Source organism: Sinocyclocheilus rhinocerous, unplaced genomic scaffold (genome assembly GCF_001515625.1).
Source record: "Sinocyclocheilus rhinocerous isolate Xijiao unplaced genomic scaffold, SAMN03320098_v1.1 scaffold166, whole genome shotgun sequence".
Lineage (NCBI taxonomy): Eukaryota > Metazoa > Chordata > Actinopteri > Cypriniformes > Cyprinidae > Sinocyclocheilus > Sinocyclocheilus rhinocerous.
This window is the reverse complement of record NW_015633186.1, coordinates 1,202,445-1,220,086: the sequence shown is the minus strand read 5'-3', so window position 1 is coordinate 1,220,086 and position 17,642 is coordinate 1,202,445. Positions and strand designations below refer to the sequence as shown.

The 17,642-nt window shown below is 37.1% G+C and overlaps 1 protein-coding gene across 2 annotated transcripts in view; it reads right to left on the bottom strand.

Annotated features, from left to right (window-relative positions):
- The window catches only part of pitpnm3 (PITPNM family member 3), an 87,465-nt gene that overhangs the window by 58,892 nt on the left and 10,931 nt on the right, over positions 1-17,642 (bottom strand). For both annotated transcript variants that reach the window (XM_016556998.1, XM_016556997.1), the window contains exons 2-3: positions 12,794-12,889; positions 4,129-4,233 (exon numbers count right to left, since the gene is read on the bottom strand). In XM_016556998.1, coding sequence (XP_016412484.1) covers positions 4,129-4,233; positions 12,794-12,889 — 201 coding nt within the window. The remainder of the gene's footprint in view (positions 1-4,128; positions 4,234-12,793; positions 12,890-17,642) is intronic.

The following is a 17,642-nucleotide window of genomic DNA, read 5'->3' as shown; positions in this document are numbered from 1 at the left end:
ATATATATATATATATATATAGGTTATTTGATGAGGGAAAAAAAAGAGTGAACCAGATGAACCATTTCAATCAGTCATTGTAGCAAAGAAAAAAATATAATAACTAAATATACTTTTGCTATTTTTCCTGCATTTCTTTTTACAATATCAATATATATAACTATATATATATAAAGGATATAAAGGTGGGATATTTTTTCTAATGAAAGAGTGCATTTCTCATCTTTGTGATTATAAAATAATTGAAGGAAACAAACTATGGTTATTTATTGAATATTCCGAACAATTGAAATCAAAGCATACATTTCTTGAAATGAAAACATCTTATGAAAAAAGTCACATTTCAGTTTTAATGTAAAAAGTATATTTTCACACTAAAATATATATAAAAAGCATATTTTTACGCAGCTCTGGTTGCTTAGATGCCTCGGTGTTCGAGTTCTATGTTGCTTCCATGCCGCTGACTGGAAAGAGTCACGTGACTACACACGCTGTATGTTTTTAAGGGAAAAGTCAGGGTTGCCAGTTCGGGCTGCAGCCACGGGTTGATTATTAGTCCGATTTTTAATTAAAACAATCTCCCTTAATGTGATTTTGACGGAGGGGACACTCGACAGAGGGGAAAACTCTGGGAAAAAACACGATTGGGCTAGTTTTTATCTAATTTTGATTAGCAATCAGGCTTGTTTTGTTTCATAGACCTGGCAACCCTGGGGAAAGTATTAACAGGATTAAAAAAACTAAATGACCAACGTAGGAAAATTATGTCGGTTAGAGGTTTTGAATTTTGGTTTCGATTACTTTTCGATTAATCATCCAGCCCTAGTATGAGTTTTTCAAGGTATAAAAAAACAAGGAAGATCCGAAACTGGTCTATTATTAACAAAACTTTTAAAAATATAGTGAATATTAAAAATTTACCCAGCTATAGTTTGATTGTAAGGTCAACATTATCCTCAAGTAGGCCAAACTCAGATTATACAGTAATAAAAAAACTTTTATTCAAGCAATATTCAGCAGTTTGAGGATTAACAAAATTATTCTCATTTCCTGCAGACATGAACCTGCATGTAGAATTAATATTTAATTTTTCGGTATAATGGGTGCATTTCTTTTGGACTGAGTCATAATATTAATCACAGCATTAGTCTTGAAAGAAGCATTTACGCATGATGAGCAAGGGACTTCCTAAAGCTAACATCGCTTTCATCTTGCAGGAAGAAGCATTGTGGCACAAGACACTTGAAAACGAAGCTGATAGGGGCTTGGTGGGGTCAACGCCTGCCTCGGACTTAACTCATTTATCGCTGTCGCATAAGCTTAAGTGTCCATCCCCCTGAGTGCCGTACAATAGACCAATCATATTGCACACGGGAGGAAAACAAAAATGTGAGAAAAGGCCACCTGAATAATTGAGGCGAAGGGTGAATTATCTTGAGCAATACTAGCATGCACAGTCTGAGGTAAAATGCCATTTTCCATGAACGATGCCAAAAGTATGTGGAACACAAGACAACAAAAATCTCAGAGAACTCAATAATATATGGGAATGTCATGTTGTTATGGAAATTGACATTTGGTTGTGTGTTAGGCGGATGGATTTACATCACCAGTATCACTCAATATGGAAAAGTAAATCGATACGTAATTGCTGTGTAATTGCATATGCCACAGGCAGTAAATCACAGGAGAGAGCAACATTTTGTACATAAATTCGATTGGGACGTATCAGCTACTACATGAGTAAACCTTGCACAAATGTACACTATCCTCCTTCCACGTTACACTGAACAAATGCTAGCAGAGAAACTAAATATAACACAAGAAGAGCGCTGAGCAGAATACATCTCAGCAGCATTAGCGTGAAGCTAAGAGCCTCTTTAAGTTTCACAAATGTATGGACGTTTACACAAAGAACATGACATATTAATAAATATGGCTACATTATGTAAAAAACTAAGGCTGAAAGCAACTTCAAAAAGCTCCAAGCAGCGAGTAAGTGAAGAATCCTGATGTTTACTTTACTAATGACTCATGCTAGCTAACTCTTACCATTACAAGAATAGACTAGATAAGAACAAAGAGTAAGAAAAATCAATGGAGACAGCTGAGGCATGATGCTGCTTAATGAAGCCTGACATCTGTTTCCTCTGTTTTCATGGCAAAAATGAAAAATTACAGATTTGTTTGGCAAGCAGCTGGTTGAACAATTTCTGTGACATGGGTGGTTAATGTAAAACATAATGAGATGTGTTATAAAATGCCATTTCAGATTACAGCCTCCTTTGTTTCTCGAGGATATGAGCTAGAGATGTGCATTTGGGTCATTTTGACTGCTCGAGTCCTCCGGGTGAGGTTGGTGGCTAGCTGGTTATGTTCATATGTATCAAGACTGATGTCTCCGGCCACTGCTTCAAGGATTAGTTCACTTCCATAATAAGAAATGCCTGGTTATTTACTTATTCCAATGTCATCCAAGATGTTCATGTCTTTCTTTCCTCAGTCGAAAATAAAGTTTTTGAGGAAAACATTTCAGAATTTTTCTCCATGTAGTGGACTTCAACCAAAGTCCCTTTAAGGCAAGTCATGTCACTCGGCAGCCATCTTTGAAACGCCTCTTGGGCATGGAAGTGCAGCTCATAACTCTTTGAATAGGGAAACATCAAATTCTCCAAAACTGTTCACCAAGCTTATGATTAAATTTCATATTTGAAATCACCAATGATATCTGACAGCAACCGTCTTATAAAAGTTGTTTATTCTGCTCAAATGGCATAAAAATAGCGTATTTTTTTGAGCTAGACCAGCCAGTGCGCATGCAAAGTCCTAAACGCACGTCTCATAATGCTGACTGTTTCTATAGCAACTGGGACTTCTAACGGCAGCTGCAGTGACGCGCTGACTTTACTGATTAGCGATTGGCTCTTTTGCTCAGAAGGCAGGGCTTCGTTCGATAGAGCGGCCATATTGAGCGTTGCCTTTTTCCCCATTCAAAACTATACGAGTGACATGTCTTGGGTATTCTATACTCTTTGACTTCAACAGGGACCAATGGGTTGAAGGCCCAAATTGCAGTTTCAATGCAGCTTCAGAGGGCTCTAAACAATCCCAGCCGAGAAACAAGGGTCTTATCTAAAGAAACGATCTGTCATTTTCTAAAAAAATTTTAAAAATGTATATACTTTTTAACCACAAATGCTTGGCTTGCACTAGCTCGACTTCACTCATTACGTAGTCACGTTGGGAAGATCACGCGTGACATAGGCGGAAGTACTGACTCAGTGTATACAAAGCGAACGTGCAAAGACTAAATCAAACGCCCTTTACAGAAAAAAGGTAAAACAACGATGTCGGATGATATCAGATGGAGTATTGAAATCAGATGGAGTTCAATACTACTTCTGCCTACATCACCGTTGGTCCCTGTTGAAGTCCACTATATGGAAAAAAAACCTGGAATGTTTTCCTCAAAAACCTTAATTTATTTTAGACTGAAGAAAGAAAGACATGAACATCTTGGATGACATGGATGTGAGTAAATTATCAGGAAATTTTTATTCTGGAAGTGAACTAATCCTTTCATGTCTCTCACCACAAACAATGTATTTTTAAGTGTGTATTTTTAAGTTAAAAATACTTTTAAAAACTGCGTTTACATCATTTCATCTATTCATTTTTTTAACACATTTGAGCACTGTTGTGGTCTCAGTGACTGTGTACAGTGTCTTTCCCAACCACAAAGTACAACCTAAACGCCCCTTAAATAACCAAGTTCACCCAAAAATGAAAAACATTTACTCATTCTCATTTTGTTCCAACCAACATCCAAAGATGATTTTTTTGAAGAATGTTGGTAACCAAACAGTTTTAGTGACCAAAAAATATCTTCTTTTCAATATTCACTTTTTCAAATGTCATACAGGTTTGGAATGACATGAGGGAGAATATATAAACTATCCCATTAGACCCACACCATCAGTCTCAGGTACACTCAGATGTCCATGTAAATGTTTTTACCACTGCAGAACATTTGTAGTATCTTCATGTAATATACATAAACCATGAATTTTAATATACGAAGTACGATTGATGACAGGAACCATAACATTTCCATTTATGAGCTCTTACCCTGCGTCTGGTCGATGTGGCCCAGGGTTTCTATCTGTTCAACGAGATCATTAGAGTTCCACTGACTCATGCCCAAAAGCATGGCTGTCTTCCCCTCCAGCACCTCTGAAAGAAATCACACACAAACACACATTCAATGAGAGCAGCATATGATGAGGATGAGACAATCAATCATTTAGCTCATCGGCAGGATAATGCTATGCTCATTTCAGCTGGAATGCAGCAGTACATCAAAGACTATTAACATTCATTGAATTATCTTTAAATACAGCTAAAGCCATAAAGTGATGTCCGTCTAATGAGCACAGAGCGAGCGATCAACCACTCCGCCAGTACTTGTGAGACAGCCCCTGAGTGCTTGATGGAGGACTCGGCTGTGCGGTTCACAGCGTGTGACAGCAAACTGCAAGCCCAATGCCGTGTCGGATCTCGCTGGACCGATATTTCAGTGTGGAAGAGAGGTTGTGACAGGGCTCTGTCAGGCCTGCTCGTCTGCACCACCCGCTCGAGCCCACCAGCCGCTGTTTGTTGCATGCTATTCGCTAGACTGTCAATTGAATTGGTTTTTGAGTTGGCTCAAACAAGAGTATACAAACATACACATGCACGCTCACAGAAACAATGTGAGGGAAGCTCGGAGTTGAGGGATGAAGGGTTTAAGTCATAATCCAAATACTGGCAGTTACTGAGTCGTGTCGAATGGAACGGCGCTTAGAGAGAGCAGGAAGAACATAGATCTTCTGAAGTGTGAAATGTGCTTAGCACAAGAGCAACGACAGCAGCCCGGCTCCTGAAGGAGGAAACAACCACCTATTTTAGTAAATAAAATATAAACTGCTAACACACAAGGGTCTGCCGCAAGGCTCACTGAGAAAGGATGACAGCAAAAAGTGGGAGTTAAAAGGAGAAAAAGAGAGAAAAAGAACAATGTACTGTAAAAATGTGGGAACGTGCTTTCAGAAAGAAAGTGGATGAGCTTTGCAGAAGATTTCATTTTAAAGTATTCAGTGTAATCTGCACAATTATGAAAAAAGTTATGTACATTAAATTATTGGATACTAGTTACTATGGAAGTTAGGGATGTGCAAAACTACAGACTTTTATGGTTTTTAAGACATAACAAAATGCATTTTTAGGGTTGTCAAAGTAACATAAAAAATATGTATTCATATTTATTTATTTAGAAAACCACCTTAGACTTGAATCAAATTTGAAAATATTTATCTTCAGATTTATATATCTAACATTAAAACAGGGCAGAAAAGGATCAAGATAAACAGTTAAAATAATAAAAAGTTTATATTTATAATAAAATATAATAATTACATTACATTTAAAATACAATTGCAATAAAATAAATAATAAATATTACCAATAAAAAATTACTTGCTTTAGCTTCAGTACAGTAAGAATATAAGAGTCAAAACACACAGTATTAACTTGAAACATCACCTTAAAACACAATGCAACTCATGATGCGAAACATGGTGAAAAATGACAGCCAAATCTGAATTTGTACACAGATCAACAATTTAAAAATATCACAGAACAATGTGCAACACTTCACCTTAAAACACAATGCAACTCATGATGCGAAACATGGTGAAAAATGACAGCCAAATCTGAATTTGTACACAGATCAACAATTTAAAAATATCACAGAACAATGTGCAACACTTCACCTTAAAACACAATGCAACTCATGATGCGAAACATGGTGAAAAATGACAGCCAAATCTGAATTTGTACACAGATCAACAATTTAAAAATATCACAGAACAATGTGCAACACTTCAATAGACTAACAGACAGAGATATTCAGCAAATAAATTCTCTTTTATTATACAAAACTATCATAGAGCTCAAAAAACAGAGCCGAATTGCGTAACAACTGGAACGCTGCTCACAGCAGGAGATCTGAAGTCTGACCATAATTGCCCTGAAATGTATTGTTGAAGGCGGAGTGTTTGTTAAACAAGCCGCGCTTGATGCCTGTAGCAGCAGTGCTTTAAAGAGAATGAATTTAGGGAATGAAGAAACTTCTCAGAGAATTTATTCTGCTGACAGTCTAACAGTAAGTGCAAAACACTGCCAGCAAGATAAATCACTTTCTGAGAAGTTCTCTCTTGATTTACCCCTTTAAAAGCACATTTATAAAATGCTAAAACAAAAGTTTTACTATTTTAATTAGTCAACCTCACTAGACAAACATCCTGACCTATCCCTAATGAAGGTGTATAAAACAATCCCTGAGTGAGTAACTCAAAATAGTTTCACAAAAAAAGTGCATGAAACAGTGACTGAAAGGAGAAAAAGAAGAAAGACAAGCAAAGTGCATTAAGGTGGGGAAACATTTTGATTGGAGGTTATTAAAAGAGATTTTAAAAAAGACTTTAAAAGGAATCTGAAACTAAATTTCACGAATTCTAGAAAGACCTGATGAGGTAATGAGTTCATGGAGGCCCAGAGCTTATCCATTAACATTCTTCAACTCTTCTTTTACTTTTAAATACAGACAAAGATAGGAGTCAAAGGACATGTCCGTGTAGGCTGAAAGATGGGCAAATACTGGTGGATTTCAGCTGATCCTATTTCCAATTCTCTCCTACGAACATCTTCAGTATATGAACCAAATTTGCAACACAAGCCTGTCGTGAGTCTATATTTTCCTTGTAAATTACATTTATGTGTACTTTCAAAGCAAGATCATGTTATTTCAAACCCATATGACTTTCTTTTTTCAGTGGAACACAACAGGAAATGTTAGGCAAAATGACAGCCTCCGTCACCATTCACATTCATCGTATGGAAATAAAATGCAAACCTATAGTCAGCTTCATTAAAAGTTAAAAGTAGTAAAACAAGGAGCATTTTTCCATGACCAGAATATGACCGTAGACGCCTGTGGCTGTCTAGAGGCAAAGAACATAAGACAGCGTTGTCTGTCTGACACAGTTTCACGAAAACAGGCTTTTCCTGGAAAATCTTCCAAATGAAGGCCCATATTTGGTTATGAAAATCACATGTCTCGACCGTCTTCCCAACACTGGGGTTTAAAACTCCAACTCAAATACTAAGAAGAAATGTCTTTTTCTTATGCGATTGGCTGTGACAGTTTTGTAACTTGGACACATATCTATGTATGCCACAATTTAACATTTAATAAACCAACGTTGCATATGAATTCAAATAAAAGACAAGCTGTCAACTCTCAGATGGCTAATGATATTCACAAAATCAATACTGATGCTAAGATGCTGCTGTTTTCAATTAACAGGGTCTTTATATTAAACTGTAAGGTAACATGATTTTCAGATATGCTTTATAATCTGACAGAGGTTATAAATAGCCAATTTCTTAGTTGATTTGTCAGTGCAGATGAATCTTGTGTACAAAGGGCCCAGGGCTACCCGACTACAGAGAGCAATCAATGCAACAGAAAAACACTTCAGCTCAAAATGCAAAGCCTGTGTAGGTAATGCTAATCAATTAGCATTAAGAGTCACAATGAATGACTGCGAATGCATACAGCAATCTGTCTCCAGCTGAAATTTACACAGTTTTAAATGAGGGTCCAATCTTATTCCAGGCTGTACAAATGGGCTCTGTTTAAGCACACTCTGACAAATCTCATTACTCAAATGCACACGCTCCAATAACAGACCTGAATGAACCTCCTTAGACATTTGCCAACATGTCAGTTAAAAACGATTCTGAACGCACTCATTCATAATCAAAACAGCTTTGTCCTTAAACAACCCATGACAACACTTTTCCAGCACAGTGTTGAAGTATTTCCTATTAAAAGTTGGTTGGGACAAATTGATGAAAAAAAAATTTCAGCATCCATTTGCATTTTCAAGTTTTACTTGCATTTGGCGCTTAGGCCCTGGTCCCACGTCTCAGGTTGCATTCTACAGAGAGACACTCCATGATGCGACTTGAAGGAGATCAACCCAGCGGATATGAGAGGCATGAACAGGGCAAATGAGAGTCTGACACGCGTGAAAGGGGCTCATGTGTCACGGAGGTGAAGGCAGGCTGACAAAGCTGGAACCGTGATGAGCCTCAATTTCCCTGCCGCTCGGCGCTCTGATCATCTGTAGCGCACACTGACTGACAGGGGTCAATCTCACAGGTCAGTGAAGACTGAAATTTACACAGTTTTAAATGAGGGTCCAATCTTATTCCAGGCTGTACAAATGGGCTCTGTTTAAGCACACTCTGACAAATCTCATTACTCAAATGCACACGCTCCAATAACAGACCTGAATGAACCTCCTTAGACATTTGCCAACATGTCAGTTAAAAACGATTCTGAACGCACTCATTCATAATCAAAACAGCTTTGTCCTTAAACACCCCATGACAACACTTTTCCAGCACAGTGTTGAAGTATTTCCTATTAAAAGTTGGTTGGGACAAATTGATGAAAAAAAAATTTCAGCATCCATTTGCATTTTCAAGTTTTACTTGCATTTGGCGCTTAGGCCCTGGTCCCACGTCTCAGGTTGCATTCTACAGAGAGACACTCCATGATGCGACTTGAAGGAGATCAACCCAGCGGATATGAGAGGCATGAACAGGGCAAATGAGAGTCTGACACGCGTGAAAGGGGCTCATGTGTCACGGAGGTGAAGGCAGGCTGACAAAGCTGGAACCGTGATGAGCCTCAATTTCCCTGCCGCTCGGCGCTCTGATCATCTGTAGCGCACACTGACTGACAGGGGTCAATCTCACAGGTCAGTGAAGAGGAGTCAACAACAGCCAGTCGCAGAGAGTATCCACACAGACCCGCATAGACATATATCCACACACACAACCTCTGTGATTTCACAAACACACCTTTGCAGTGTCGCTCACACAAAAAGCCATTAAGTTTGCACTCCAAGCCTGAGCCAAAACACTTGACTGTGCCTCTCCTGACAAAAGTGATTGCTAAACAAACCCTCAGCCACTAGAAAACAACATTTAAGTGTGTACAACATTCCTTTTGTCATTTCTGAAAGAGTTCTCACAGGTTACAACAAGTCTACAAATGACACTCAGTGGAGACAATTATCTACAATGCTTTGAATCATGACAAATTTAATTATTTAGAAAACCACATTTACTAGGAGTAAAATTACAATTTAAAATAACAATTTCTTCAGTGTTACATGATCTTTCAGAAGTTCTTAGAATATGCTGATTTGGTGCTCATGAAATATTTCTTATTATTATCAAAGTAAAAAAAAAAAGTTGCTAAATGATTTTCTTTAAACTGACTTTATTATATAAGAAAAGCTTTATTTGAAATAAAAATCTTTAGTAACATTTAAATGTATTTACTTCCACTTAGTTTAGGTCAATTTAATGTGTCCTTACAGAATAAAAGTAATAGTTTCTTTTAAAAAAAAATACTGACCCTAACCTTTTGAATGGTAGAATATTTCAAAACTACAATTCAAACTAACTCACAGCAGGAGAAAGCAAATATAATCACCTTTATTTATAACTATATTGAAATAAAGTTTGGCAGTCACTGTCATAGTCATTAAAGGGGTCATATGATGCGATTTCAATTTTTCCTTTCTCTTTGGAGTGTTACAAGCTCTTGGTGCATAAAGAAGATCTGTAAAGTTGCAAACACTAAAGTCTCAAAACCAAAGAGATATTCACTTTGATAAAGAATATCTCTTTGGTTTTGAGACTTTAGTCTTTGCAACTTCAGGGATCTTATCTATGCACAATCAGCTTGTAACACTCCAAAGAGAAAGGAAAACTTGAAATCGCATCATATGACCCCTTTAATAAACAACTTTGTGTTGGTCCTGCAGCCTGGGTCATCCTCTCAGCATATTCCCTATAATGCACTGTGACAGTATAATACATTTCTTCAAAGTGCCTTTAAGGCAAGTCATTTCAGTCAGTGGTCATCTTGGTAATGCACTTGGGCAGTTATTTTCTATGTGGGCAATAGTGTCACCATACTGTTCTAGAGTAAACAAACCCTCCCATTATCATTCAAGAATAATGCTAATACAAAACATTTATTTTGACAGCTGCTATAATAAGCGTCATAATTTCTCACTTTTCTCGATAATTTTTCAACAAGTGGTCTCGTCTTTCATGCTAAATCTTCTCTAAGCTGAGAAAAAAAACTACTATAGTGTGAAAACCCTTTGTATCAATCAAGCTCATATATACACTGCCTTTCTAATTTTGGGGGTTGATTGTTTGAAAATGAAAGAGATAGTTCACACAAAAATGAATATTCTGTCATTAATTACTCGCCCTCATGTCGTTCCAAACCTGTAAGACCTTCATTCTTATTCGGAACACAAATTAAGATATTTTTGACAAAATCCGAGAGCTCTCTGACCATCCATAGACAGCTTGAGGTGGATTTTGACTTGTGTGAAAAAGGGTTAATGCGAATAATGGTAGATGGAAACGCATTTGCCGAATAAATTGCTCCACGCGAATCAAAAAAGTAATGTGACTTTGCGCTATGGGATGGCAAAACCTGACTAACCAGCGGACTGATCTCGTTCCACAGCATCTGAAATATTGTTATGGTCATTCTGAAATGCCAGAGCAAAGTCTGTGGTCAAAGTATTTATGTATAATTGCCTCCCAGAACAGTCTTAAACAACTGCGTTCCCAAACAGCAGGCATCCACCTCCAAAAGCAATGACCGCATTTATTTTGTTTCATCTGCTCGCTCTGAGGCGTGAGTAATTTAATTATATATGAAAATTATTATATTCAGTGGCTTCTCCTACGTTTCTTAGTGATTTACAGTGCCAGTTTATCAGGAAGTGAAGATTTTGTTCTCTTTGATTTGTTGAATGGAAACAGTGCTTGTTCACAAATGTTTTATGCAATATTACAATTTTGCGTACAAGTTAAATTCACAACTTTGGATGGAATCCCGGCTACTGTCAGTTTTGATGAATTTGATTTTTTTTTTAAAAGTGCAACATTTTGAATGGTAGTGCATATAACAAAAATGCTAATTCATCTAAACAAAGCCTAATGATGGAATATAATAAGCCAAAAACACATTAGGGAACTATCTGGCATGTTCCCCATTCCATCCCGCTGTAACATCTGGACCTTAATTGAGGTTCTGTGTTGTGTGGTAAAGTGGGGGGCTCATTAAGAATAAATGAGAAATGTGTCTCATGAAAGTTAGATGTGGAAACATGCAGGATACTGATTACATTATACACTGCTACAACCCACTCTTACATTTTTACTAATGTGGGGTAGACAGACACAAGAGCTCATGTGAATAAATTATAAAGCTGAATAATTTCATTTTGAACACCAAATCAAAGTAATTAATTTGCAGATGCGACTCAAGAGACTATGTGATCTTGTTCGCACCTCTAATGGAGAATCCCCTGTTTTAGTCACACCTCCATTCACTGACCAAATGTTAGCAGCTGCTCTGGGACTCGACTGCCACAGGTTTGAACAGCACATAGTATGGTGCAAAAAACAGCACCTTATCTTCCTAATACACATTTTTCAATGTATGATTTAACCATGCATGTTATTCCAAATACAAACATCCTGTCATAAGATGTTTTTGTTTTATTTTTTTGGTAAACTAGTATGAAATAAGTCACATTATTGAAAACAAAATGGGTTGCTTGCGTACAAAACTTATCCTCACGTTGCATGGTAAGTTGCTTTGGATAATAGCGTCAGCTAAATGTAAATGCTCCCTATAGAAAGAGATAATGGATAGTTGCTATTAGTGCTGGGCGGTATACCGGTTCATACCGAATACCGGTGCTCTTTAGTGTAGATGCATGTTGATTTTATCAGACGATGCCGCGATTATAAATGAGTGACACCTGGTTAACATGTATTAAAAGGGGTCGTGTTTAGTCACTATTTAGTGTGGTATTTTTTTGACAATATTCACTCATCATGACAGTAAAATAGGGCATTCTAAGTCAATATACTGCAGTATTTACTCTCTCAATCAGTAGAAAATATGGTTAACACCCAGTCATGCATGAAAAAAAAAATACCGTCATGTACCGTGAAACTTTTGAAACTATTTTGAAAAATACCGTGATATAAATTTTTGGTCATACCGCCCAGCACTAGTTGCTATGCTGAGGAAGGTAAAGTGAAGCCCAGTCAATTTAGATAGAGGATTTTGTTTAAAGGTGACATTTTGCTGAAGACGCAAATCTTGAGCTATTTATTGTATGGGCCTCGATTGGCTCGCTGGTGCAGGGACACTTGTAAGCTGACAAGCACATATGGCTGCCAGTTTTCACCATGTTGGCTGTAAAGGCTTGTTATTTGGACCATATTACAAACAAAAGTACAGTAATGTTAAATCAAGGCTTGGTACATGATAGACGACAGACTACACTGTTCAGTCAGGTGACATCACAACAATCCATATCAAAATAACAGAAAGCCAGTTTAGCATTTGCGTTCATCATGAAAGAGGCCTAAAAATCTATTTCATACAGGTTTACAGGTTTTTTTAGTGCCTACTTCAGAGGAATACATCCATAATGATATGAGGCACCTGTAATGGACAGCATATGATGGACATAAAGAGAGAGAGAGAGAATGAGAGTAGGGCACAGATGCTGAAGAGCTGAAGCCATCAAGGTATTACAAAGGGTTGGAAATAAGTGACACTTACCTCGGGCATCAAAAAACTCATCATCCGAGCTGTCAACAGATTCCTGGGTGATGTTCTGCATGCGCCAGTGAGAAGCGCTGTGCTTGCGTAGATTCGCTAAGGGGAGAACATGAAAAAGATACGATCAAACCAAAGGTCACTAGTGCTGCATGCAATTACTGAGCATTGTGTGACTAATTAATTAGACATGCATGATGACAATGTTATTTAATATTACCACATGAAGGAGTCCAAAGGAATGGAACAGCTGGGAATTAATTGAAAGCATGTTTTTTAATTAAGACTGGCTAATGTGGAAATCAAAGTGTAAAATTTGAGATCCAGGAATTCAAAATGAGAGTGCAGATCATACTTAGGATGACTTGTCAAAAGGTTGCTTCGATTGATCTTAAAAAACCTTTGATGTAAAATCTTCTGCTTAAATGCTTGAAATTAGTTAGACATGAACATATACACACACAAACACACACATTCTATACTTCTATTATAATTCTACACAAATGCATCCATATATATAGGCAGGTGCTGATGTTTGACTGGTTGTGCAGTTGTTATGGTGTTGAAAAGCACCGTGAGGTATCTCACTCTTTATCTTCAAGAGCTTTAAACAAAAAATATGACAACACAAATGAACACAAATTCATTCCTTCAACGGCTGAAGACAGAGTACTTGCCAACTGTGTGTTATGTTAGTGAGGCAGGTGGTGTGACTTCTTTTTGTTGCTGTTAAGATGACAGTAAGAAGAAAACGGCAAAGATCTGATTTATATTCTGTCTTTAACACAAGACGGTTCTCCCAGCTAATTATGACAGCTACTATATTACCCAACTTTGCACAAATCATTAGTACAGACATCATGAAAATAATCTTCACCAAATTATTTCCAAGTAAAGATTGCTCACGAAGCATAGTCACAATAATCTGTGCCTTTTGGAACAACATGTTCTAATAATCATAGGAGCCCTGGGCTGTTTAAATCTAAAGTTAATAACTTTCTAATCTAATGACAGATAGCGGCAATAATGCAAATTACAAATCAGCGTAAGTCAAACGAAAGTTATCCTCTCCCAATCATATTAAGTGGGCCATGATTGAATAATTATAGATTGGCGTCATTGTGAGTGAACATATAGCGATGGGGATTTCTGACGCTTTATAGCTCAGCAAATTGCTTCTTTACTTAAAGCATTAAATCATTTTGCATTATAAGTAATGTAAATCCAGTAATTCACACATCTAGGCTTAGTGAGCTCACTGCTGCTTTCATAAGGCTTAAAATCACACTGAAACAAGCACAACAAAGAAATCCAACTGTAAGGAATTTCATTTATATTGATTCATTTAGCAGATGTGACTTACAAATGAAGAAAAACACAAGCACAGGAGATTAATCATGAAGAACCAATATCAACAGTGCCACAGTAAATGATTTTGCCCATTTGGTTAGCATTACTCAAGAGGTGTCACCTAAGCTGTCAGTTCTCGTTCCCCTGCTGTCTTGTACCTGGACCTCCTTATGATCCTGCTCACTCTGTTGAAACAATAAGGACTCTCACCTTCCATTACTGGGGTTCGGTGCGGCTCCACAGTTTTTATTCTGTCCCTTTGACTGCTAAACCCCCACATCACCATGCAGGATTTAATGAGCTTTACATCTCTCCCGCAAAGCCAGCAGGTCAAATGCTGGCACTATTAATGCACCCAATGGAGATGAGTATCTCAGCCTTCTACGTTTTCTATTATAATCACAACGCATTTGACAGTGGCATCAACAGAAATCTGCTCTTTCATTGCTGAAGCCACCACAGCTTATTTCAGAATTCAAATAAGCAGCATAAGTAGATGTTGGCATCTTCTAAGCAGTCTTAACTACTACTTTTTTAAAGGATTTATTCTTGGCATTCTGCCTTTTATTACTATAGGACAGTGTAGAGCAGACAGAATGTGAAGTTTTTTTTATTTTTTTTTAAATGTTTTGTTTGAAAAGTCTTCATATGCTATACTTCTTTAAATTAAATGCCACTTGGTATGATAAAAATATGGCTTATGTGGCCACATTTTTGGGGCCACTGCATATGTAAGTTTTGTAATATCTCATAAAAACATAAGGTGAAAGAGATCATAACTGAGCAAAAGTTCCACTTTGTGATCATAACAGTATAAATAGTGAAGAAAGGTTTACCAGCTCAATTATTGTTTTACATAAGTGACGGTAATCAAATTTAGAGTGGCCAAATACACACACAGTATTTTGTTTTAAATACTTTGATGGAGATTAAATGCTTTTTCCTTTGGGAAGCAGGAGGGCAGGGGGGAATGTTTCATTAATGCAGTCTAAACATTGAGAAAGGGCTTTTAAGGCTTGGTAAATAGATTTACAGGAGGAGATAAAGAGGTGCAGATTAGTTTGAATGAGGGAGTCCAGTGAGGCCTGTCTTCAGAGACGGGAGGGTGGATATAACCTCAGTTCCTGCACTAAAGCATCTCTAATTGAGTCTATTCAGCGTTCCCATTTTCACATTTCTAATCACATCGTCCATAATTCACCCTGGAATGAAGGCTGAGAAAAGGGAAAGGTTGACATTTTTTGGCTAAGAAAGAATGTATTAGAAAAACATGAATGGTTTCAACCAGTAACAGAGGTGGTCATGGTTTCACAAGCTATAATCAAAGTTATATTATAAGCCAGTGCATAGCTGAACCGAGATGGATTTCATTACAAGTGGCATTGTTTGGCTGGCTTCAGTCTGGCAAGTCATGCAGGTGATGCTTTTGCACTAAAACAGCGTAGAGTAGAGGATGTACTTCAGCCATGAAATTGGTATGGTCCTCATGAATGATACATTTATGAAAAACCAAATAATTTCTTCTGGTTCAATAAAAGCTAAAGAACAAATAATTTGACCAGCTTCCTTAAAGTTAGGACAGCATGTGCACTTTTCTGCAGAGGTGTAAAGAGTACCTAAAAACTAGGGCTGCACGATATATCGAAATTATCGAAATATCACAAATGTAAATATCGCAATATGCATATTGCAAGGGCGTGCGATATCTGAATGATTTCAATAATAGGCTACTTAAATCAAAACGTTGTAAAAGTTCAAAGTTTTAGTTCGACGCTTATAGCAGAGAATTGCTTGACGTTAAAAAGAGTTAAGTGCAATAAGTTGCAGAAAACAACTCTTTGACGTCTCGTCTTGCTGTCTGACTCACACCTGAAGCGCGTGCACAAGCCGTATCTCTCGCAGCGTCTCTTCAGTTCTGCCGCATACGTGCAAAGCACACAGAGAGAGACGCGTTTCAGACGGCGCGCAAACACCGAGTTGATTCGTCTTTCGCATCTCCTCATGTTTGAACAGACAGGCTGGTGTTGTTTGGATGCCGATTTTGCAAAGTTTTTGCTGGGATGGGCATTTTAAAAAATCTGAAATTCGCTTTTGCGCCAATATCTCCTTGTATTAAAGTTAATCTTGTTCGCATTCTGTATAGATGTCTGATACCACGCGCCAGCGTCACGTGTTCATGAGGATTAGGCTAATCATCCCATATAGAAAACATCACAAGTAAAATTAATCATGTTTATAAAGATAAACATGGGTTTATTAAAGCCCACTTACAATTTACATTTCAGAGATCATTACAAATAAATTATTAAATGCTAAAACGGAGTAAATTTAAATGAACAAACTTGGCGTTGCATTTGCAACCATGTGAAAACAGGGGGTGCTGCAGCCCCCTCAGCACCCCTACTTCCCGCGTCCCTGTAGCACAGTCTAAAAGGACTAGAGAGGAACAAGTAATAAAAGAGATAGTTAATTTGACAAGTAACGATGGTTTGGTTAGCGAATTTTACAAGGAATTTCAAGAACAATTATCTGAGTTTTTACTATGTGTGTTTAATGACGCTATAGAACGTGGGGAGTTACCTCCATCATTATGTCAGGGATTGAATAGTCTGATACCAAAAGCTAATAAGGACACTACCCTAATAGACAATTGGAGACCTATTACATTACTCAATAACGATGTTAAGGTGTTTGCCATTATTTTTGCAGAAAGATTAAAAAAATGCTTAGAGCAAATTATAGATGATTGCCAATCAGGATTCATGAAGGGCAGACATATAAGTAATAATATTCGTTTGGTCCTAGATTTAATTGATTATAATGAGTATATTGATAGTGAAAGTTTTATATTTTTTGTAGATTTTTATAAAGCATTTGACACCGTTAACCACAAATTTATGTTTGAGATTTTGGACTTTTTTGGCTTTGGTCATTTCTTTAAAAGGGCCATTTATACTTTATATAATGGGTGTAATAGCTCAGTAAAACTTGCAAATGGCACTACCCCCAGATTTCTCTTAGAAAGAGGCATAAGGCAGGGATGCCCAATATCTCCTTTTTTATTTTTACTTGTAACCCAGTGACTGACTCTTCACATTAACAAATATAATTTTCACGGAATCAGGATTTTAGAAAGAGAAATAAAATGCTGTCAATTAGCAGATGATACAACAATATTTGTTAGAGATTCATTAGAAATTAAAAATGTGATTGATTGTTTGAATGACTTTTCATTGGTCTCAGGGATAAAATTAAATTTAAACAAAGAGTTGTTCCCTCTGAAAAAATGTGAACTTCTTGATATTAATGGCATCACTGTAAAGAATATTGTTACCTATTTAGGAATCAAAATATGTAAAGATGAAAAGGAAAGGGGACAGCTTAATTTTCAACCTGTGGTTCAAAAAGTTAAAAATCGATTTAATTTATGGTTAATGAGAGACCTGTCAATGAACGGTAGAATTCTTTTATCAAAAACTGAATGTTTATCTCGTCTGCTCTA